Consider the following 25,912-nt stretch of genomic DNA (forward strand, 5'->3'; position numbering starts at 1 on the left):
ACGCATCAACTTCACCATTACTCAGACATTCAGCACTTGGCCAGAGGCATCTCAGACCACGCCCGATTTGGGTGATTTTTGTTCCCCACAGGAGTCCTTCACATCGTGAAATCCTGTTTAGCCTCTGGTACTTTAAAGTGCCACGTATCAAAGAAGGTGTTATAGAGGCGACAAGACACTGTTTTACTGAAAATGAGCCCTTGGTTGATTTACCACAGACCCTGTGGGAGCCATAAACGGCATGGCCTTTCCTTGATAGTGGGCCATATCAGACACAAACGGGCCAAACTCGAAACCCTTGAAAGAGAGCTGCAGGAATTTGAGAGGGATGCCCCCAAAGCAAGTCATAGAGCAACGCAACATCACCTCTATGAGGTTGATGGCAAAGCGGAGAAACTCTTGGCCTTGTTGGACAAGTGGGAACAGACAGGTCATTGGGTGTTAGAGATATGCTTGGGCCCTGATATATAAGTTTGTGACCAGCAAGGAGTTGCAAATTCCTTTGCCACCTTTTATACTCAGATATATTTCCCCACAGCTACTGCTGCGGCAGAGGAATCCAGGGAGCTTTTTGTTGACATCCACCTCCCAACCATTGAGCAGACTAACTGGGGACTCGTAGACGACGAATCAACAAAGGCCAAGATAACACAGGCGATACGGGATCTTAACCTGGGCAAGGCTATCGACCCAAATGGTGTACCGATTGAGCTCTACTAATCTGTTGCCTCACGGTTGGCCCCCTGCTTGCTATGCATGTTCAAAGAGTGTCAGGATCTTGGGTCGCTGCCCAGAGATCAACGTATAGCCACCAACATGGTCGTATCCAAAGAAAGGATGCCCCGCCAATGACTGTGCCTCATATAGGTACATTTCACTCCTTCACACTGAGGCTAAGCTCCTGGCCAAGGTGTGGACTTCCTGTTTGCTCCCGGATGAGTCATGCTTCCTGCCACTCCCCAGTACCACTCTCAATTTGTGATGCCTTCATGGTGTGCTGTGTCAATCCAACAACTTTCAGGTAGAGTCCTAGTGCTAGAACAGCGTTTGATACATTGGAATGGCCCTATATATTTGAAGTCCCATCCAGACTAGGTTTTGGCCTGCACTTCATCAGCTGAGTGAGGCTGAACTACATGGACCCTCTGGCCTGGTTCATAGTATATGGGGTGGAGTCCTGGGTTATTCACCTCCAGTATGGCATTCGTCAGGGGTGTTCCCTGTCTCTGCTTATCTTTGCCCTAATACTAGAGCCCTTGGCAGCCTGGATCATACAGGACCCCCTGGTCCACAGACTATATTGGCATAATAACTGGGAAGACAGATTATCACTATACACAGATGACATCATATTTTATATTTCAGACCTAATTAGCACACTCAGTAGGCTCTTGTATACCAGTTTTGGCCTGTACTCGGTATACACCATATACTGTAGAAAATCCAAGATCTACCTCTCGCAGTGAGCTACGATTGCCCCAGGACTGCGAGGTAAAAGTTGTCACATATGGGTTCTGCTACCTAGATATATATAAATATGTCCGATGGCATGTGTAGCTGCAGATACACATGCAGTGCACTGTTCCTGCCATCTAGTGTTGGGCTCGGAGTGTTACAAGTTGTTTTTCTTCGAAGAAGTCTTTTCGAGTCACGGGATCGAGTGACTCCTCCCTTTCGGCTCTATTGCACATGGGCATCGACTCCATCTTAGATTGTTTTCTTTCCGCCATCGGGTTCGGACGTGTTCCTCTTTGCTCCGGTTATTCGATTCGGAAAAAATTCATTAATCACCGAAAAGCGTCGGTATTGTTTTGAGCGCGAACCATCTTGCATCGACACCTCGGTCTGCATTAGATTCAGCCGATACTGCCGCAAGAACAGTAAACACTGCAGTGACAATTAGACGCCATGCATGGCTTAGATAATCAGGTTTTAAACTGGAGATTCAACAGGCGGTCCTCAACATGCCATTCAACCAGCAACAGCTATTTGGCACACAAGTGGACACGGCCATAGAGAAGATGAAAAAGGATACTGATACAGCCAAAGCGATGAGAGCACTTTACTCATCCCAATACAGAGGGACATTTAGGAAGCCACGGTATAGGGGGGGTTTCAGGCCACAGCCATCAGAACCATCTACCTCACAGACAAAGCCCTCATACCAATCCCACTATCAAAGAGGGGGGTTTCGAGGGTCCCTCAGAGGGCAATTCCCCAAATCCAGGGGAAAATTCCAAACTACAAAACAAGCCACTAGCAACAAGCTGTGACTTCGCCATCACCTTCCCACAACACACATCCCCTGTGGGAGGAAGACTGGAAATGTTCCACAATCAATGGTCAAACATAACAACAGACTCATGGGTACTATCAATTATCCATCATGGTTACTGCATAGAATTCACACATTTTCCTCCAGATATTCCCCCAAAAGCACACAAACTATCGTTGCAACATCTAACAATGTTACAAATAGAGGTGCAGGCAGTATTAACGAAACAAGCCATAGAACTAGTACCTCATCAACAAAAAGGAACACAGGTATATTCCCCGTACTTCCTTATTCCCAAAAAGGACAAAACACTAAGGCCAATATTAGATCTCAGGACTCTCAACCTATACATCAAATCAGAACACTTTCATATGGTGGCACTACAAGATGTAGTCCCATTACTGAAACAGGGGGAATACATGTCAACACTGGATTTAAAAGATGCGTATTTTCACATACCCATCCATCCATCTTACAGAAAATACCTCAGGTTTGTTATACAAGTAAAAACATTATCAATTCAAAGTGTTACCCTTCGGGATAACAACAGCCCCCAGAGTATTTACCAAATGCCTTGCCGTAGTAGCAGCATACATAAGGAGACAACACATGCATGTATTCCCATATCTCGACGATTGGCTAATAAAGGCCAACACTCCGAAGCAGTGTCAAGATCACACATGTCACGTAATAGATACCCTACACTCACTAGGGTTTTCAATAAATTACCAAAATCACACTTGCCATCATCCCAAATTCAGCAATACTTGGGAGCTACACTCAACACTCAAAAAGCGATTGCAAGACCAAGCCTACAAAGGGTACAATCATTCCACACCATGGTGCCAAAAATACAACCAAATCAGCACTACACAGTCAGATTTGTGATGAAACTCCTAGGCATGATGGCATCATGCATCGCAGTTGTCCCGAACGCACGGTTAAACATGCAGCTCTTACAACAGTGCCTTGCAAAACAATGGTTGCAGGCACAGGGTCATCTCCAAGATCTAGTGTTGATAGACCACCAAAAACACTATTCTCTTCAGTGGTGGAACCCCATACATTTAAACAAAGGGCGGCCTTTTCAAGACCCTGTGCCTCACGCCATTCTCACAACAGATGCATCAATGATTGGGTGGGGAGCACATCTCAACAATTACAGTATACAAGGACAGTGGGACAACAAGCAAAAACAGCTACACATGAATCACTTAGAGCTGCTAGCAGTCTTTCTAGCACTAAAAGCCTTTCAACCTCTTCTGGCTCACAAACACATTCTTGTCAAAACAGACAATATGACAACAATGTACTACTTAAAAAACAGGGGGAAACACACTCATCACAACTTTGCCTCCTAGCACAAACAATTTGGCATTGGGCAATTCACAACAATATTCGCCTAATAGCTCAACACATCCCAGGGATTCACAATCAATTAGCGGACAATCTTAGTCGGGATCACCATCAAACTCACGAGTGGGAAATACATCCCCAGGTACCCCAAAAACACTTTCGCCAGTGGGGTACACCAGACATAGATCTGTTCGCCACAAAACAAAACGCAAAATGCCAAAACTTCGTGTCCAGGTACCCACACCCTCAGTCCAAGGGCAATGCTCTATGGATCAATTGGTCAGGGATATTTGCTTACGCTTTTCCTCCTCTCCCACTCATTCCTTTTATAATAAACAAACTGCGTCAAAACAAACTCAAACTAATACTTATAGCACCAATGTGGGCACGCCAACCGTGGTACACCACACTGTTGGACCTATCAGTAGTACCTCACATCAAGCTTCCAAACAGACCAGAGCTGTTAACACAACACAAACAACAGATCGGACACCCCAATCCAGCAATACTCAATCTAGCAATCTGGCTTCTGAAGTCTTAGAGTTTGTATATCTAAATCTTCCAAATGAGTGAATGGAAGTCATTAAACAGGCGCGAAACTCTTCCACCTGGTATTGCTATGCTAACAAATGGAAACTATTTGTCTTCTACTGCCAAGCAAAATACATCACACCGTTGGATGCGTTCATACAGGACATCGTAGGTTATTTACTATACCTACAAAAAGCAAATCTAGCTTTTTCATCCATCAAAATACACCTCACTGCAATTTCTGCTTATTTGCAAAATAAACGCCCAAAATCCCTATTTAGAATAACAGTCATTAAAGCCTTCATGGAAGGTCTAAAACGGATCATACCTCCAAGAACTCCACCAGTACCTTTGTGGAATCTTAATATTGTACTTACACGACTCATGGGCCCACCTTTTGAACCCATGCATTCTTGTCAGATCCAATTCTTAACTTGGAAAGTGGCATTTCTAGTAGCAATCACTTCATTACGAAGAGTTAGTGAAATACAGGCTTTCACTATTGAGGAACCCTTTATACAAGTACACAAACATAAAGTTGTTCTCCGCACAAATCCAAAATTTCTACCAAAGGTCAATTCACCTTTTCATTTAAACCAAACAGTGGAACTCCCAGTCTTCTTCCCACAGCCAGACTCAGTGGCAGAAAGAGCACTGCATAAATTAGATATAAAAAGAGCTCTAATGTACTATATAGACAGAACAAAAACATTTCGTAAAACTAAACAGTTGTTTGTCGCATTCCAGAAACCCCATGCTGGTAACCCTATATCCAAACAAGGATGAAATGTATACAAACCTGTTACCTAAAAGCTAAAAGAGAACTACTCATTACACCAAAGGCACACTCCACTAGAAAGAAAGGAGCAACGATGGGCTTTCTAGGTAACATACCAATGACAGAAATTTGTGAGGCAGCCACTTGGTCCACACCTCATACTTTTACCAAACACTACTGTGTAGATGTGTTAGCAACACAACAATCCACAGTAGGACAGGCTGTACTAAGGACATTATTTCAAACAACTTCAACTCTTACATGCTGACCACCGCTTTGGGGAGAATTACTGCTTTGTAGTCTATGCACAAAATGTATATCTGCAGCTACACATGCCATTGAACGGAAAATGTCACTTACCCAGTGTACGTCTGTTCGTGGCATGTTCCGCTGCAGATTCACATGCGCCCTCCCCGGAACCTGTAGCCGTTTAAGTTGCAATTAGAAATTGTACATATGTAAAAAAACATTCCTTTACCTCAACTTTGTACATACATCTCTATTCCATTGCATGGACATCTTTACTATTCTCACTCTACCACTCCTACCTTACCCTCTGCCGGGAAAACAATCTAAGATGGAGTCAATGCCCATGCGCAATGGAGACGAAAGGGAGGAGTCACTCGGTCCCGTGACTCAAAAAGACTTCTTTGCAGAAAAACAACTTGTAACAATCCGAGCCCAACACTAGATGGCAGGAACAGTGCACAGCATGTGAATCTGCAGCGGAACATGCCACGAACAGAATATCCCTGAACCCTGAGCTGTCCTGCACCAAAAACATCTTACCACCATTGAACAGGTTGAGGTGCGAGGTTGAGCACTGGAGGACCCTGGCCTTGTACCTACTTGGTAGAGCGGCCCTTTTTAAAATGATGTCTCTTCCCCGTTTTTATACCTTCTACAGAATGCACTCTAACCAGTGCATGCTTCTTATTTTAAAAATATTTATAGGGAACTCGGAACTCTTCTTTGGGATGGGAGCCTTGCTAGAATCGCACTTCATAAACTCACCAGGGAATGGTACAATGGAAGGATAGTCCTGCCAGATAAATAGAAGCACTGTTGCATGCCGCAACTTACCACCATCAATACCTGGGTCTGTTTCCCCTCAAACAAGCTTGCTCTCCGCATGGACTAATTCCTTATGCAACCAGCGGGCTACTTTAGGGCCCTCTGTGGCTCCCCTAGAAAAGCCTCCCCCCTTCCCCTTACTGACACATTGATTACTCTTTTTGCATACTGCTATAAATGCCCTGGGGTGGCAGAATAGAATTAGACAAGCTGCACCCCTATGGGACACTGCAGCTTTGGGCAACCTGGCCACGCTGCCAGGATTAGAAAAATGGGACTTAATTGGCCTCTCCAGGATGAAAGATCTTTGGGCCCATGGAAATGTCATACCTTGGACAGACCTCCAACATGAATATCAACTAGCCCCCACTGAGCTCCATCACTACATTCAGATATGACATGTACTCAGGATGGTGCTGCCAAGGGGAACGGTACTCCATGAGCCCTCTCCCCTAAAAGATTGCTTCTTAGATGAACACATGCCGCGGAAGGCGACCTCCCTGACATAGAAATAGTCAACAACACACCCAATACACTACAACATTTGAGGGAGCAGTGGACCCAAGACAATGAGGAGATGGGGATGACGATTAGGCGGAGGCCTTGGCATCTATGAGGGAGGTGGACACAAGAGCGGGTTTCCAGTTGGTTCAAATGGAAATAGTGCATGGGTCATATTATGCCCAAAATGCATTGTTTAAAATGGGTAGAACTATGATGGATAGTTGTTTTCTATTCTAAAGGTGAGGAATCTGCAGTTACAAGTATCCATCAGAAGTTTCTTACCTTTGGTAACAATCTTTCTGGTAGATACTCTATCCACCCACAGATTGCCTACTGCCATCCCACCTCCCAGTTCTGTGAAATGGCCTATTTTAAAAAAAAAAAAAGGTTCCAAATTAGAGATCTGCACAGTGGCACATATACTTGGTTCTTTGAGCTCTGCATCCCAGGGCAAAGACTGTGCCAAGAAAAAAACGTATTTGATCACGTTTGGGTGATGCTTGTATGTGGCTTCGTCCATCAATTCCATTGGCGGAGTAGGGTTGACACAGAGCTACATGAGAACACCTACTGGTGAATGGGCTGTGTGGAAAAATCGTCTGGATCTAGTCTGGCACCTGCGGAATTCTAAAGGTGAGGAATCTGGTTTGATAGAGTACCTACCGAAAGAATGTTACCAAAGGTAACATTCTTCAGCTACCAGGCTCAACTGTTACATCTATGGTGCTCTAGCCAAGTATGACATTCCTCATACTATCCACAGTCTCTTCTCACAACTCTTATGGTGCCTAAAATATCCACATTGTCTACTGGTTACCATGATGAGTAACCCGGAGGTCACTTCGTTCAGATCATGAGCTAAAGAGTTCACTCTGGCAGGCTTAGCTTTACAGGTTCAAGATGCAGCATCTCAGTCTTCATTTTCAGGTCCCAAGTTACCTGTTCTGAAGACTTCAGGTGATGTTCCGTTACCTCTGGGAGACTGACTGTCGTACAGACACCAGCCCTAGATCATAGTAGGTCTTATGGAACTGTGAAGAAAATGTGATGGTTTGGGTTCTGTCTTTACTCACTTCTAGACAGGGGCTATTTAGGAACTGATTTGGGATGGGCCTTTTCAAATTTAATTTTCTGGCTGCAGTGCAGACCTAGTCTTTGTGCAAATTGATGGCTTTCACAGCAGTTAGCAATGATGCTAGCCCCAGGCAAGAATATCCAAAATATGGGTGCATGTAGCTGTCATCACTCTTCCTAATTTAGCCATTAGGAAAGGATGACAAAACAGCAGGCCCTTTCAAGAAACGTCCTCATTCTTAAAAACAGAATGTGCTGACTCCCCCTTTCGCCTCACCACACCTCTCCCTTCCTCCACCTCCCCCCCACACATACAGCGCATCTACTGTCAACCAATGGCAGTGCTCAGGAAACACTAATCAGCAGTCCTTTGATAAAAGGTCCCCATTGAATGTATCAGGGTAGCCCTGTCTCCATCCCCCCAATCTTAATTGTCTGGGCCTTCTCCCTTCAGCTCTAGAAATGTAGGGAACAAACATCCACTGCCTGGGGAAGCGGTATCCTATTCTCCATCTTGTGCCATGTCAGACCTGGCTTATCCAAATTGGATGCCACTAGTTAAAGGAATTATACTCTCACCAGAACATGCAGTCTTTCTACCATCCATTCTTGACGCATATACTATACATGTACGGAAGATGTCTGAACAAGGTGGGTGTTGCATCTAAGTGGAACTTTTCAGAAGCAGGGCCAATAGGCTGCACTCCTCCTGAATCAAGAAAACGGTATGCTCAGAATTATAAATTCACAAAACTTTGTATGCTGCCACCACCTAGTCAGCAACCCAGTACACCGGCAATAAAGACTGCAGGCTTGGGATGCCCCTACAGGACACAGAACAGGTTCTGGACCTTGAAATCTTCATGTAGAGGCATTGGTGCACATGAAGGATTATCACCAGTTGGCCAACACAAAAGGCAAGCCCTTCTACCATGAAAGGAACATTCCTTTCTCAACAGATAATGATATGGAAAACTTTGTGGTAATAATCTGACTAACTAGTTGTTTCAACAATGGTATTAATGCTGTCCCAGGTAAACTGATGCGCATTTCAGTCAGGAATAAAGAGATTCATAGAGATGGGGCACATGATTGTTTATTGTTTGAATCTGTTTATTACATTTTGTTATATACAGTGAGTACTTAATGTGGAATATGGATGGCAAATGCACAGCACGCATGTTGCTTACTCATGCAGGCAACATACATTAATATATGGGGTCAAAGATTCAATAAATTTCATATGAACAGTAGAAAACAAGAAGCAGTATAAAAACTGAGGGGGATTTGGCGTCAATAAGGAGACGCCACAGTGGGTGGGGTGGTCTGTGGGATTGTGGGGCAGGAGGAAAGAGCCAGTGGAGGGCGGTACTGAAGTATGAGTGGGCGTGAAAGATAAGCCAGTAGATGGGTCTGTAAAGGGGGAGGGGAGGGAGACTCATAGGGGGTGCCAAGCAGGTATATTAAGCTACAGGTGTGAGGTATGTTGTGGCCTCTCGACCTTCTGATAGTGTAGGTGGTTCAAAGGGTGTGTCAGCAGGTGTTAATGCCACCTGGAAGGCCTTCAGGATAGTGTCCCAACTGTTTGCTACCAGTTATTTGTGAATGCCATGCGTGTCCTCTCTGCACAGGGCTGCACCATCTGCATTGGTCCAGGCCTTCATGGACATCTCCCAAGCTGAGACCAACAGTGGTGTCAACGATCTCCACCCCCAGTTGATAAGGCGCTTGGCAAGAATCAGACCCAAATCAATAAATCATGTGGTGGCTCTGTGCTTTTTATCTCTGTTGGTTAGACCCAACAAACAGGCCACCCAGGTATGAGGTACTGGCCTCTCCGTGCAGTGCGCTAGCCGTGAGGTCATATCTAGCCAGTATTGATGAAGGGAAAGGCAGTCCCATATCATGTGTATCATACCAGCATCAACTAGAGAGCAGTGGGGGAAGGCAACATCAGTGCAGTGATAATAGTGATTTATTGTTGCCAGGGAAAGGTAGGCCCTGTAGAATATGTAGTGCTGAATAAGGCAAAAGCAGGCATTGCGTGGGATAAGAGAAGGAAATTCTGCTATGCTTGTCCATTCTTTGTCCGTGTTGGGGCAGCCCAAGCCTGCTTCCCAATGATTACGCAGCAGTAGGGTCAGTGAAATCGCAGTGTGCATACTCAGCGACTCAGCAAAACACCATGTCGGATGTCAGCCTGTGCCCATGACATGGAGATATTGGATGGTGAGGTGCATTGGGTGTTCCCGCTGCATGCCACCCCAGGTGACATCAAGGGCACTGGTCATCGCATTGTAAAGGAGAAAGTGGCCAGGTGGAAGGCCCTTCTCTGTTGACAGGGTTTCAAATGACATAAGGGAGCCGCCAGAGCAGAGGTCCTCCAATGTGTGTAAACCTATTTCATACCAGGCAGTAAGTTCTCTCTCAGAGATGATCCGATCTCCCCTCCTGGTGCCAGCAAAGGGAGGGCAGGGGCGTATGAATGTGTTGCTTTGGAGATGAGGAAACTACACTTAAAGCAGCAATGTGCTGCTCCTAATAGTACCATGTAACATAAATACAGTGCTCTGCTCCAGTTTCTCCAGCTCGTCGCTCAGTATTTGAACCCATTATTGAAGCTTATGGAAACTCTGACAGTCCCGTCCCTCTGGCGCTCCAACCGATTTATGCCCTGCAAATATGATGAAACATCTCTACCTTACCAGAAAGATGACCTCTCTAACCCTCTCAATTCTCCCACTCCTCCCTCACCGATGGTTAAGTTTCAGAGGCCTGGAAACTACCAGTGGTAAAATCATTGTTGAAAAAAACATGGGTTAGGATGGAGGACTATAGTAATTATCGCCCTATCTACTTATTGCCTAATTTAGGCCAATTACTAGGATAACATCTTCAGTTTTTTTCTGGAAAAAACGGATTGTTTGAAGCTCTCCAGATAGGATTTAGACCAGATCACAGAAACGAGGTTTTGGTGCCTTCAATACTAGATAAACTATGCAGATTGGTGTACAGCACTGGTGGTGCATTGCTTCTTTTAGATCTATCTAGATCTATCTGCTGCACTCAACCCCATCAACCATACCATCCTAATCCAAATCATTGAAGCAGTGGGGTGCTAAAATGGGTTAGTTCCTTTTTGACAGATATGGTATAATCCTCTAAACTGTGGCATCACACACAGAACTGCAGCCTCCCGTCTGCTATTATATTTTACATTCATCCTCTAGTGAAACTACTCCATCATCAGGAAACAGACAAGTATGGATGCTGGTGGTACACAGATTGTCTTCACCATCTCTTGCATCCAAAAATCCTCAACTCTCTGTGAAAAGAAAAGTTGAGCAACTGTTAAGCAAGCCGACAATTTGCATCTGCCAATATTCTAAAACTCATTCCCTGTCAAATAGGGGTACTTCTTGCACCATCTGGAACAGAACAGTGGAATATCATCTGTTACCCTAAATTATTTGTAATTGTCATAAGAAATGTATGTATCTTTCTTAGTTATTTCCTTTTTCTTGATTTTTCAAGCCAAACCAGGACGCTCTAACTTGCAACTTAGTTATATAGTAAGCCTAGTCCCTCATACGGAAGATCTGCGGCAACAGAAGTGCAAATCCTTCAATACGCATCAACATTTACGGCCAAAAGAGTAGCAAACCTGATTCAGAAAAGTACAGCCGATGAAGCCCCCGCCCCCAATGGCATTCCTGCCTCAGTATATAAGCAGGATGCTGAGTTTTTGTCCGTGCTGATGGTAAATTGTTGTAAAGTTGCCTTATTATCGCTACCATCCCTTTGCCCTGGCAAGGAGCGATACTGCATCCCATTTACAAAGAGGGTCTAGTGTCGAGCCCTGACATCTATCGTCTTATAGCCCTCTTCGATGTTGAGGCTAAATATTTTGTCTCTCTTCTACTGGAAGACTTAAATGCATGGCCACGCTAAAAAAAAAAAGTGATACCTCTCAACCAGACCTGCTTTAGAGCCTTATTTGGCACCACAGATAACCTCGTGGCTATCAGGATGCTGGTGGCAAAGCGGATAAGGAAAAAGGAGTTACTCTATTGCTGCTTTGTAGATTGTAACAAGGCCTCTGGCCATGTCAATGGTCAGTTGCTCTAGTCCAACCTCAAAGCCTAGGGTATCCCAGAAGTACTACTTTGTGTTACTACACATGGTACTACATGGGCTACACGTGGGCCAGAGTAAAACTGGGAAACAATACAGCAGTCTCCAACAAGATCAAAATTTCAAGGGTGCGTATTAGCCCCGGCCCTTTTTAATTTGCTTATGTGCAATCTGGTACCCGCATTGGAGTCGGGTATCAGTGACGCACTAAAATTGGTGAATCACCTTATAACATCACTGCTTTATGCAGATGAAGTAGTCCTCTTAAGTCAAACGGCAATGGGGCTACAAAGGCTGATCAATGTTTTACACAAGAAGTTTAAATGGAATGACTAAATTTTGAACAAACAAATGTAGTGATATTCAACAGAAAAAGGAAAACTGAACTGGTCCTTGGTTCCTGAATATAAGGCGCCTGATTATATCAAATAAATACAAATATTTGGGGTACTGGGTAGATGCCAAAAGAGGCCATTTAACTCTTTTAAACTCATTAAAACCAAAATCTACTTTGTCACAGTTTGCCTTTCAAGCCATTCTCTAACATTCAAACAGCCTACTCCTGAACCTCTGCTGAAGATAGTAAAACCCAAACTCATCCCTACATTGGGGTACGCACAGAAGCCTTTCCAAGGAAATGGGGCACCTTTTCGAACAACACAGCGCCATCTTTATCTCATTGTTTGAGCTCCCTCACCACACCTTACCGGCCCAGACTAGGTTAGCGTTTATGCTGAGCGATCAACTTCTGGTACAGAAAGCGAGTTTCCTGAAACATATGCACTCAGCAGAAGCCGCAAAGAAGGCTCACTGGAGAACCTAATCTGGCTGGAAGTTCCATCAACAAATTGCTCTGCGTCCCAAAACCATTGGAAGAAAGTTCTCTGTGCAGCCTTGTAGCTTAAAGGAGCAGAAGCTATCTGGAATTCAAACCTGCCTCATCAGCAGTTCAAAATAGCTTTAAATAAAGAGGTTCACAAGGGATGTTTTGTATCTGATTGTCGGGCTTTTATGAGAAGAAAACACGCTGACTTTGTCATCAGGAGCTATGCCCAAAAATACATCAGAGGTTCAACAATACATCACTGATTCATTTTAATTGCATTATAAAGTTACGTTTGTATGGCTTTTTTTCTTCATTAGATGTTCTGCCTTCATGGATGTGCCGCCGTATCAGCAACATTTGCCGTCTTTGTGGCTTGCTCTTGGACTCACAACCTCACCTGCTCTGTATATGCCCTGTGTTAATTCATGAACGCAGAAGGTTGGTCTGCCATTTCTTGATCTAACAAGGGATACGGCTGCCATTGACTTCCTTCTGAATGATGCCCACCCTCAAGTAATAGCCAGCCTGCTAAACGTTTTCGACAGAGTGGACAAAATATTAAGGAATTTAGCCACAGGCCCAATCCCTCAGGCTCCATGGGATAAAACTCTGGCATGCGTCTAAAGTATGAATTCTGCACCTTGTGTTTCCAGAGCGAGCACGCATCTAATATAAAGGCCTGCGGCTCTGTCTGCGCTGCCTAAACATGAGCTTTTCTAGGCCACTCCCCTCTGCCCAGTGTTTTTGCCAGCAAAATCTTGGCTAATGGGAGAACAGAATGTGCAGGTTGCAAGACGAAATCTGTCAATATCACATGGGTGTATCTCAAGTCTTTTACCATCTCTCGTTTATCCTTTCAATTGAATTTCGCCTATCCTGTCATCCCAGAAACCCACTGTCAAGATTTTGATGTTGGCAAAAGAATCTTTTAGTACAGTTGCTAGTGAACATTTAGCCTTTTTAACAATAGTTAGCGCATGGCACGTTAAGATTCGGCACCTTAGTATAATTTTTAGTCCCTGACCAATTCTTCCTTTTAGAATGTATTAACAGCAATTAAATAATGCTATTATGCTTAGCCCCAGAAACCCTAAATTAGTAACATCTGCACCACAATCACCATTACTAGACCAGTTTATCTCAAGACCTCTACCCGTATGCTATAGTAATTGGAATTCGTTATGCGTATGTTTAGGGAGGGCTAGTTTGATTTAAGCATTTGATGCAAATCCACTGCTAAATAGCTTGATACTCGACGGATTTTTTGTTTTGTTTTTTACAACAGCACGCTGTGTGCCACAGGTGTTTTACCTTTTATGAATTAGTTGTGATGTACTCTGTGACGCTGCTTTTTATGCATTGATTTTGTTTTCTTACATTATCATTTTATGCTGCTGACACTTTAAAGGACTTGATTGTCTGAATAAAGTATTTAAAAAACCAGGAGGTGGTGTGGCTTCACAGCTAGAGTTGCCAACGATGTGTAATGGGGCACCATGGTCGGAAAAAAAAGCCACACAGATTGCAGCCTGCTGTTTTTGGATTTAGCTTAAGATCCTGAAAAGAATGTTTCCGTTTTTGGATTCTCTTTTTCATGTGCGTGGTGTCACTACATTAATCCATTCAAGACTGGACTATGCAAAACCGTTTGTCTAATTTCCTAGACCCAACGGCGGCGTGTTCGATCTTGATGCAAACGTATATTGGCTGCCTGGAGGGCCCTCCAGTAGCAACAAATGCGTAAGAGTTATTTTTTAAATCATTGACCATAGTTCATAAAGCCTTCTAAGAGAAAACTTTCCTTTCCGGCCTTTAAATTCTCCAGGAGTCTGCGCTCTCCTGACCAGCTTTTTTGTCAGTACCCAAGTCCAGATCGTTCCGTGGGAAGCATTTTCCATTACTGCAACTAAGTACTGGAATTCTGTGCCTTTGTATTTATACTTAGAAATATACCTACCCCTTTGGGAAAACAGATGGAAATCTGATTTTTGAATCAATATTTTTAGGTGTGGGATTAGCCAAGACCTTCTGATTTTATAAAAGCTATATGTATAATGTAATTACATAAAAGAGTTTCAGCCAACTCTCTTCAACCATTGGTGTGCTGTTGTGTCATCATACGCCCGCTACAGCACACAGCAAGGGGCAGTGGGTCAGCATACTTCAGCCACTGGCTAACTTCACTTTTAGTGATAAAATGTTTACCCTTTCACAGGGAACACGTTCACAGTAAAGGCAATTCCCTTTAGCGCCAGTGTTTTTGTTTGTACTTAATTATTACTTCAGTGTTGCGTTTAGGTACTGAGACTGATGTGATAGCAGGATGCCTTTTATCAGCTGTTTTCATGAAAGGGCATATTACAGCCTTATCAGTTCCTGCCTTCTGCCAATGATGTTGTAAATTCCTTCCGGTGCTGCCTTTTTTTATCCAATTGCAGCTATGTCAGAGTATACCAGATTGTGTCCTTTTGAATCTATTCTTTATGAAGTAATACTTTTTTTTAGAATGCATGAAATTAAATGAATGTATAACTCTACTTTTGTATGTATTTTAATTGAGGACTAAAGATATACTTGTAAATCACTTTAGTCTGTATGTCCTGCTTGTAGGTCTTTCTAGTTTGCTTTCAGTGCTCTTATATGTCCTGGTTATGTAGATATTTAACTATAATATTACTAGTTGTGCTGCAAATATGTCTGTCTATCTTTACAACTCTATCTACCTGTTTGTGTGTCATCTATCTATATTTCTGTGTGCCTACTACATGTCTTTCTACCTATCAACCTGTCCTATCTATCTATCCATCTATCTATCTTTGCAAGTTTATCTGTCTATATATTCAGATGTCTGTCTAGCTATATTTGCAGGTCTATCTATCTATCTAACCCAAACTGTCTGTCTTTGTGAACCTCTCTGTTTTACAAGCCTTTCTATGTGTGTGTGTGTATATATATATATATATATATATATATATGTGTTCAACCTCCTCTATTTGTATTAAATATATACAAAAATATTCCAAAAAGAATTAGCAAAGGCAAGAGGCTGACTGACTTTATTTTAGGTTGGGTGTTAGTTTGACTGTTTGATTTTACTAAAACTATGTGTATAACATAGTTAATTATAGGGGTTTTCAGCAAGATATCATCCATAAGTCTGTTGTTCTGTCATTCACATTTTTATTCCATCACAGACCACTTCAGCCATTGTCTGACTTAACTGTGACTTACAACATATTCTGGGGGGGGGGAGGACAAATGCAAAAACAACAGATTATGGACAGAATGTAGAACAAATCAAACATTCACCCCCAGTCACAGATCTGGGTTTAATCCATCAGTTGTTTTGTTTGCCATGACATTCCAGTTTGGTCCCAGCCATTTACAAATCAGTCTTGACTCTGTTCCACTATGCCACTGGATCCAAGCTAGCTTGGCTGACAAAGGATGAAACCCTGAAAGCGGTCCCAGGATGCTTGTTTCCGGTTCAGGGAGGACCTGGCCTGGCAGTTCGGGGTGGATTGTTCCAATGGAGAAAAGGGTCAAGATTGATTTGCATGTGGCTGGGTCCAAACTGTGGTGGCATATTGAGCAAAAGAATTGATGGATTAAGCCCAGATCTGTGACCGGGAGTGAATGTTTGATTGGTTCCACATTCTGTCCATCATTTGTGTTTGCTTGCTTTTCTCGCCCTAAGTGTACCGGGTATGCCCAGATGTGGGTCCCAGGCTCACTATGCTATTGGATTTAAGCTAAGCTGGCTGATGAAGGGTGAAACCCTGAAACCGGTACCAGGATGCTTGTTTCCGGTTTAGGGAGGACCTCGTCATGCAGTTCGAGCTGGACTGTTCCCATGGGGAACAGGGCGAAGAGTGATTTGCATATGGCTGGGTCCAAACTAGGGAGGCTTAGTGAGAAAAATAATGGATTAAACCCAGATTTGTGAATAAGGGGAATGTTTGATTGGTTCCACATAACGTCCATCATTTGTGTTTGCTTGCTTTTCCCATTCTCGGGGAGCTCATCCAGATGTAAAGTAGTTCTCCTTCGTGTCAGGGACTAATATGGTAATGTGTCCCTTCTTGGACCAAAAAAACATTTTTCCCTTTACTTAATGGTTTTTAGATTCATGATTGCCCAGCAGCTGCTCAAACTTTAACGTTTTGCAAATACCATGGTAGAATAAACAAGAATTACCAAAGTCAAAAGGCTAATGGTCAATGCCAGACCTTTTGGCTTTGTCAGTGCTTGTTTATTGTGTAGTGCTCTGAGTAACAAATTAGGATGTGTTGCTTCTATGGCACCAAAAATGGTTTATGTGGCTGATGAAGGGTGAAACCCTGAAACCGGTACCAGGATGCTTGTTTCCGGTTTAGGGAGGACCTCGTCATGCAGTTCGAGCTGGACTGTTTCCATGGGGAACAGGGCGAAGAGTGATTTGCATATGGCTGGGTCCAAACTAGGGAGGCTTAGTGAGAAAAATAATGGATTAAACCCAGATTTGTGAATAAGGGGAATGTTTGATTGGTTCCACATAACGTCCATCATTTGTGTTTGCTTGCTTTTCCCATTCTCGGGGAGCTCATCCAGATGTAAAGTAGTTCTCCTTCGTGTCAGGGACTAATATGGTAATGTGTCCCTTCTTGGACCAAAAAAACATTTTTCCCTTTACTTAATGGTTTTTAGATTCATGATTGCCCAGCAGCTGCTCAAACTTTAACGTTTTGCAAATACCATGGTAGAATAAACAAGAATTACCAAAGTCAAAAGGCTAATGGTCAATGCCAGACCTTTTGGCTTTGTCAGTGCTTGTTTATTGTGTAGTGCTCTGAGTAGCAAATTAGGATGTGTTGCTTCTATGGCACCAAAAATGGTTTATGGGTATGTATGCTAAAAGACATTTGTAAACGTAATCTAATGTGCATTAATCTTCAGGTATCTCACGAGGGAAGGAACAGAGGAAGTTGGGGTGTTCTGAAACTTTTGGATAGGGAAGAGAGAACTGAACTAGGTGAAAGTGAAAAAGAGGTTTCAGAGAAGCCAGCGCCATCTGCTTTTTTTTTTTTTGCTCTTAGGAATGGAGTAGATATTTACCCAGGGTAGGTGGGGAGGCAAGGGTGAGTAGTCGGGTTAATCAGTGTCTGATGAAACAGAGAGCAGGGGTTAGGGTGTCGGCTGTTGGCTGTCACAACTTTGGGAGAAGAGGTAATGTGGAGGAGGGGGTTGAGGAAGGTTCTGCACCATTAACGCCTTGTTTGTTCCTTTTACAATGCCTTCCGATGGTTGATTTGTTTTTGTGGTGGGCAGGAGGAGGGCTTAACAGGTCAAAATGCTCAATTGGTTGTTGGTTGTTTGCTTTCCATTGTGCTGTTAGTTTGAAAGAGGCTATAGCGGACTTTCAGACAAACAGCAAAAGAGACAGTAGGTAGGTGTGCAGTCACTCTGGTATTGGCCAGCACAGGGCTAGGTGGGAATGGGGGGGAGGTAGGTTATCGGCTCCAGAAGGGTGTGCAGGGGAGCAAGAGATGGGTGCGCTGGGGTCAGGTGAGGACAAGAAGGAATGTGCTTTTGGAGTGTTGTGAGTATGAGGTGTCACCTGGTTGGTAAAGAGGCTGTGAGTATCGTAGGCATCAGGAGGGTGAGGAGTGCTTGTGTGATACAAGGGAGGGAGTGAAAAGGTAGAGGAAACGGTAAATTGATGTGGTTAAAACCATGGGAAAAACTGGTTGTTATTCCGGAAGGAGTGAGAGACGTAGGTAGTGAGGATGAGTGGGAGAAAATGTACCTGTGGTGTTTAGGTCCAAGTGGGAAGGCTGCGATGGGGTGGGGATAGGTGGCCGCTGAAGAGTATGGGGGGAGTTGTTGGGTATGAGTGGAGGTTTGTGTGAAGGGGCAGTAAGAAAGTAATCTATTTTGTATATTAACTCAACTTAACTAATCTATTTTGTATATAACTATGACGGCCTGTTCTGTTCTTAGACTAGTCAGCGCCTTATCTAATTGTAGATATTTCCCTTTAGCACATGCCTCACCTTAAGCAGGCCTCCGCACTGTGGCGCTTTTGACAGGAGCTGTTGGTGGCCTATGTTCACCTTCCCCTGTTTACCTTTTGTCTCTTCTCCAGGCCGGCCAATCACGAACTACACCTCCCTGCGCTTCGTCCTCTCCACCGTCCCCTCCCTCGCCTGGCTAGCTCGCTTCATCCCAGGGTTCATCTGCATCCCCAAGTGGGTCCTCACCCTCTCTGCCAGCAAGTTCTAGCCCGTGGGCCTGACCTGCTCTCGAGAACAGAACCGTGGAGCTGCAGCACCTCCTGATATCATTGATGGTGCTCAGATGAATAATAAGCAAACAATTACATTTGATTTTTATTGTATTGTCTTGCAGCTTTTACTTCGGGTTAAAGGATGGATTACCGAAGGTCAGGCAGTTCTGACTCCTGCTAATTGTGTTAACATGGAGATCAATGCATGCATTCAACTTCTGCCCACATTGGAAAGGCATTATCTGACTATCAACTTGTGATGTACTTTCTAGGGTACAGTGTGGAAGAATAAGACGACAGTATGTTTTAGGTTTTCTAACAAATGTAAATAAAAACTTGTTTTGCTTTGTAGAATAAATGTGGTAAAATAATTGAGCAACATGAAAGTACAGATAAAGCACATTGTCTCTTGAAAGGGGAACAAAACTTTAGGTAGCGCCAGAACAAACCCAGACACCTTAATTTTGCTGCCTGTCCTCCCCACAGTGTAGAACCAACTCTGATGTATGGTCCTATTTTGGTTTACATTTGAAACTATTTCAGACTTGCTGTATTTTGTATCATAGATTCTCTTTCAAGGAATCTTAATTGAAAATCATAAACATTAAATACTCCGCCGACATGTGGGGATCCCCAAGCTGTTCTTTCAAAGTCACATCTACTTTGCTTAACTTCAGGAATGCCAGGTCTAGGATGAGGCTAAGACGGAGTAGTGGGCTATAGAGGAAGTATTGCTGGCAGGGCTGGTTGTGGAGGAGGAGGCAAAGGAGCTGAAAGAGGTGAATCTGTCAGGTCCTGAGGAGGTCTTCGCTGATAAGGTATGGTGACTGGAGAGGTTGGTCTTGATGGCAAATATGCTCTGGAACACTGAGCGTGCGAGTTTTAATGCGAGTAAGTCGCTCCACTGTCTTTATTTAGGAAGATGAATGATGTCTCAGTATCCAACCATGTCTCGACTTCTAAGTCCTAAACGCTGCATGGTGTCTTGAGGTCGATTGTGCTTTTCTCCTCGACATTGTAAGTGTTCTCACTGACCAAGCCCTTAAGGGCGAGCAAGTAGGTGCAGTACCTCTTCTCGATGTTGATGTCCTTGATGTCAAATGGCAGCGATGTATTCCTCCAGATGTTGTCTTTTTGGATCTCCCTCTGCAGTAGTCCTCAGGGCACTGGTAGAGGGTACAGTCTCTCCTCGACCTTCAGAAGTCTCACCAGTCAGGGAAATTTGCCATCTGTGGTGCTCCCCTTGGCTATGAGGGCGAGTGTTACCTCTCTCCCTCAAAGTGCGTCCGGAGAGGGCCCTGTAGTGGCGACACTTCTTGGGGTCAAAAGTGTCTGACAAACATAAAATACAGATCGTATGGGGGTCTGTTTTTGCTATTTTCCTGCCACAGACTGGGCAGTTCTCAAACAAGAGATGGCATTTAGCAAAAAATTAGATACTTTTCCTGTCTGAACATTATCTAAAAATACACTGCACCGTAAAGGACGTAGAGTTAGAGTGAACCAGCTTTAAAAAAGCTTTAGATGAAAATTATGAGGGAAAAAAGCTTAAAAAAGGCAGAGCTCTGCTCCCAGATTCTGTCTGCAGAAGCCGTTTAACTAGTTTAAGTGCCATGAGTTCAGAAGGCCCATAAAGGTGCAATGTCCTATTTACATTGATTCAATGCTACAGCCTATACATGCTACATTGCTAAGTATTACTTCTTATCCTACTTTGAAAAGAAGTAAAGTGTGTGTGAGGGATCTGAAAGGTCACTTTTAATTCTGTTTAATTGATTTTTAAGGATATGATCCTTTTTTCTTTTGAACTTTTGAAGTAATTCAAGAAAAGACTGGCAATCTAGCCTGTTTTTAAGGCTGTAAAAATGTAATATGTCTGTCACATATATTTCCTGACCTTCCTGAAGTAAGGCGAAGTAGAAGGGACTTTGAAAGAACTGCTCTGGGATCTTCAGACGTAGGCGCGACTGTTCAGTGCTCATGGTTTCAATTGCAATTCCCTTAGAGAAAACTAGGATTATAGGTAAGAAACCATTCCATCAAACTCAATTGGCACATGATGCATTTATGTTCTGACACTTTGGCAATAATTAATGTTGACAAATGTGCATAAACACGATTTCCCAATCAATTTACATCTTCTCTGATTTTAACTTTATCAGTTTAGCTGTAAAACGGCTTTATCATTAAACTTTACTACATCATTAATAGGATAGGAAAGCCAGTGTGATTCTGGTGGTGAAAGCATAGGTAAAATGTGCCACTGGATGCTAAGTATTGCCTCGCATTTACTTTAAAAAAAAAAAAAAAAAATGCTCCCCCATGGTAAAATTCCCAACAGAAACATTATGGGCCTGATTACAATATTGGTGGATGGGGTTATTTTGTAACAAACGTGACGGACATCCCATCTGCCGTATTACGATTCCATTTAAATTGTAATACAGATGACAGAATATCCATCACGTTTGTGACAAGGTATTCCATCCTCTTAGATCGTAATCAGGCTTATGTCTGCTCTGCCTCTTACAGTAACTGTGCAAGAAATTTCAAAAATCTCCTAGTAATTAATAAATTGTTGTTTTACATAGCAAAACGTATGCCTCAAATTTGGACTACCTATTAATATAGGATTTTTTTTATGTTAATTCTCATGGCACCATATTTATGTTCGGCATTACTGCTGCAGCGGCTCTGCGTGTCACAAAGGTACAGTTTCTGGATTTTCACTACTAGGTACAAAATGTTTCTACTGTTTAAACATGGTTGGAACTGAGGATGCATAATGAAGCACTGTCCAAATTGTTTAAGGCGTTGGTGAGCTCACTGGAGAAAGCCCTTTAATAATGACTGAGAACCATTACACTTCCTTCAGCATGTTCATGCAGATTACTTTCCACAATCCCAGGGGCAATAGCAGGCAGTGCCAATACCTTTGGCGCACTGTTTCCATTTCAAAGACCTATACGTGAAAAGGACTCTCTTACAGGAAAGATACAGAGCGAGAAACGGAGAGAGAGAAAAAAACAAGATGGTTGTCTATGGGCAAAATACTTTTAGGCCATTTCTGCCTCCTCCGGGGGAGAAAACCCCTAGACACCAGGGATAAAAAACATTTTTTGTTAATTTTTTTCTTTTTTTTATATGTGGGGAGCGACCCCTAAGGCAAGGGTCGCTCCCCTGGGGGCAAATTGTATTTAGGCCATTTCTCCCCCCCATTGGTGGCAGATCGGCCTATTTTTGTTAGGCCAATCTGCCCCCAAGGGGGGCAAAAACCACTAGACACTAGGGACTGATGTGTGTGTGTATGTCTGTGTTTTGTTTGGTGGGGCAGCCCCTTGGGAAAGGTTCACCCCCCATGGTGGCACATTACTGTTGGCCATATCTGCCCCCTTTTGGAAGGCAGAAAGCCCAACAGAGACCAGGGAAGCCCACCAGAGACCAGGGAAGATTTTGTTTCCTACAGGAGGATGGCGGTATTGCCAGAGTTGTTCTGCCCACTGGTGGGCAGATGGGGCATTTACCCCCGATTCACTCGGGGTGTGGGTCAGAAAACCTACTAGATGGCAGGCAATAAAAAATAAAATAGAAAATAGTGGGGTGGTGGCTACCAACCAGTATGGGCAAGGTTATGCCCCCACCCCAACTGAAAGGGGTAATAGTCTTTCAGCTTTCCCCCGCACACTAAAACATCTTATCCCATGGCAAGCAAGAGGACATTTGATTATTTGGGGTTTTAGTTTTACATTTGGGCCATGAGAGCTTGGTAACTCTCAAAATCGTCCCACTTGGAATGGTGAGGGCTGCACTTTTTTGACTTTGGGACGCTGCCATGTAGAAAAATCTACAAGACCTAGACACATCTGAAAACTAAACATCTGGGTGAGTCCAGGGTGGTGTGCTTCACATGCACCCGCACCATTTTTTTTACCCACAATGCCCTGCAAACCTCTAACTTTGCTGGAAATCACATATTTTCTCCACATTTTTGTGATGGAACCTCCCTGAATCTGCAGGAATCCACAAAATTCCTCCCACCCAGCATTGTCTCATCTATACCGATAAAAATTCTACCCCACTTGTCAGCAAGAAAAGTGTTTTTTTTTTCAAACTGCCCTTTTGGACCTGCTTTGGTTCCCCCTCTATTTCGACATGTTTTTGACTCTTCCCTGTCATAAGCACTTAGCCCACCTACACAAGTGAGGTATCCTTTTCACCAGGAGACTGTGGGGAACCTAGGATGGTAGGAAATTTGTCCCAGTGCGGTGATCCCACACAGAAATGTGGGAAAAATTTGATTTTGTAGCTAAATTTCAGGTTTGCTGAGGATTCTGGGTAAGAAAACTCAGGGGGTCCACACAAGTCACACCTCCCTGGACTCCCTTGGGTGTCTAGTTTTCAGAAATGTCTGGGTTTGATAAGTTTCCCTGTATGGCTGCTGAGACCAGGACCAAAAACGCAGGTGCCCACCCCCACCCCCACCCCCCACCTTGCAAAAACAGGTAGTTTTGTATTTGATAATTTTGATGTGTCCACGTAGTGTTTTGGGGCATTTCCTGTCACGGACACTAGGCCTACCCACACAAGTGAAGTTCCATTTTTATCGGGAGACTTGGGGGAACGCTAGGTAGAAGGAAATTTGTTGCTCCTCTGAGATTCCAGAACTTTGTCCAGATTTTGAGGCTTGCAAGGGATTATGAGTAACAGAACCTGGTGAGACCCCCACAAGTCACCCCATCTTGGATTTCCCTAGGTGTCTAGTTTTAAAAAATGCACAGGTTTGGTAGGTTTCCTTAGGTGCTGGCTGAGCTAGAGGCCAAAATCCACAGCTAGGCCTACCCACACAAGTGAGGTACCATTTTTATCGGAAATCTTGGGGAAACGCTGGGTGGAAGGAAATTTGTGGCTCCTCTCAGATTCCAGAACTTTGTGTCACCGAAATGTGAGGAAAAAGTGTTTTTTTGGACAAATTTGGAGGCTTGCAAGGGATTATGAGTAACAGAACCTGGTGAGAACCCCACAAGTCACCCCATCTTGGATTTCCCTAGATGTCTAGTTTTAAAAAATGCGCAGGTTTGGTAGGTTTCCTTAGGTGCCGGCTCAGCTAGAGGCCAAAATCCACAGCTAGGCGCTTTGAAAAAACAGCTCTGTTTTCTTTGGGAACATGTGATGTGTCCATGTTGCGTTTCCTGTCGCGGGCATTAGGCCTACCCATGCAAGTGAGGTACCATTTTTATCGGGAGACTTGGGGGAACACAGAATAGCAGAACAAGTGTTATTGCCCCTTGTCTTTCTCTACATTTTTTCCTTCCAAATGTAAGACAGTGTGTACAATGTGAGAAATGCACTGTAATTCACATGCTAGTATGGGGACCCTGGAATTCAGAGATGTGCAAATAACCATTGCTTCTCAACACCTTATCTTGTGCCCATTTTGGAAATACAAAGGTTTCCTTGATACATATATTTCAGCAAATACATTTCTGTACAGGGAGTGCAGAATTATTAGGCAAGTTGTATTTTTGAGGATTAATTTTATTATTGAACAACAACCATGTTCTCAATGAACCCAAAAAACTCATTAATATCAAAGCTGAATATTTTTGGAAGTAGTTTTTAGTTTGTTTTTAGTTTTAGCTATGTTAGGGGGATATCTGTGTGTGCAGGTGACTATTACTGTGCATAATTATTAGGCAACTTAACAAAAAAAATATATATACCCATTTCAATTATTTATTATTACCAGTGAAACCAATATAACATCTCAACATTCACAAATATAAATTTCTGACATTCAAAAACAAAACAAAAACAAATCAGTGACCAATATAGCCACCTTTCTTTGCAAGGACACTCAAAAGCCTGCCATCCATGGATTCTGTCAGTGTTTTGATCTGTTCACCATCAACATTGCGTGCAGCAGCAACCACAGCCTCCCAGACACTGATCTGAGAGGTGTACTGTTTTCCCTCCTTGTAAATCTCAAATTTGATGATGGACCACAGGTTCTCAATGGGGTTCAGATCAGGTGAACAAGGAGGCCATGTCATTAGATTTCCTTCTTTTATACCCTTTCTTGCCAGCCACGCTGTGGAGTACTTGGACGCGTGTGATGGAGCATTGTCCTGCATGAAAATCATGTTTTTCTTGAAGGATGCAGACTTCTTCCTGTACCACTGCTTGAAGAAGGTGTCTTCCAGGAACTGGCAGTAGGACTGGGAGTTGAGCTTGACTCCATCCTCAACCCGAAAAGGCCCCACAAGCTCATCTTTGATGATACCAGCCCAAACCAGTACTCCACCTCCACCTTGCTGGCATCTGAGTCGGACTGGAGCTCTCTGCCCTTTACCAATCCAGCCACGGGCCCATCCATCTGGCCCATCAAGACTCACTCTCATTTCATCAGTCCATAAAACCTTAGAAAAATCAGTCTTGAGATATTTCTTGGCCCAGTCTTGACGTTTCAGCTTGTGTGTCTTGTTCAGTGGTGGTCGTCTTTCAGCCTTTCTTACCTTGGCCATGTCTCTGAGTATTGCACACCTTGTGCTTTTGGGCACTCCAGTGATGTTGCAGCTCTGAAATATGGCCAAACTGGTGGCAAATGGCATCGTGGCAGCTGCACGCTTGACTTTTCTCAGTTCATGGGCAGTTATTTTGCGCCTTGGTTTTTCCACACGCTTCTTGCGACCCTGTTGACTATTTTGAATGAAACGCTTGATTGTTCGATGATCACGCTTCAGAAGCTTTGCAATTTTAAGAGTGCTGCATCCCTCTGCAAGATATCTCACTATTTTGGACTTTTCTGAGCCTGTCAAGTCCTTCTTTTGACCCATTTTGCCAAAGGAAAGGAAGTTGCCTAATAATTATGCACACCTGATATAGGGTGTTGATGTCATTAGACCACACCCCTTCTCATTACAGAGATGCACATCACCTAATATGCTTAATTGGTAGTAGGCTTTCGAGCCTATACAGCTTGGAGTAAGACAACATGCATAAAGAGGATGATGTGGTCAAAATACTCATTTGCCTAATAATTCTGCACTCCCTGTATACCCAATATAAAATGAAACCCCATTGCAACGTGCAGCTCGT

General features: G+C 43.5%; 1 protein-coding gene across 2 annotated transcripts in view; it reads left to right on the plus strand.

Annotated features, from left to right (window-relative positions):
- Positions 1–20,948, plus strand: part of LOC138299676 (dehydrogenase/reductase SDR family member 1-like) — a 235,436-nt gene extending 214,488 nt beyond the window's left edge. For both annotated transcript variants that reach the window (XM_069238149.1, XM_069238150.1), the window contains exon 9: positions 18,677–20,948. In XM_069238149.1, the coding sequence (XP_069094250.1) occupies positions 18,677–18,813 (137 nt within the window). In that variant the 3' untranslated portion in view covers positions 18,814–20,948. The remainder of the gene's footprint in view (positions 1–18,676) is intronic.
- Positions 20,949–25,912: the final 4,964 nt, after the last annotated feature.

The sequence above is a fragment of the Pleurodeles waltl genome, chromosome 6, assembly GCF_031143425.1.
Source record: "Pleurodeles waltl isolate 20211129_DDA chromosome 6, aPleWal1.hap1.20221129, whole genome shotgun sequence".
NCBI lineage: Eukaryota > Metazoa > Chordata > Amphibia > Caudata > Salamandridae > Pleurodeles > Pleurodeles waltl.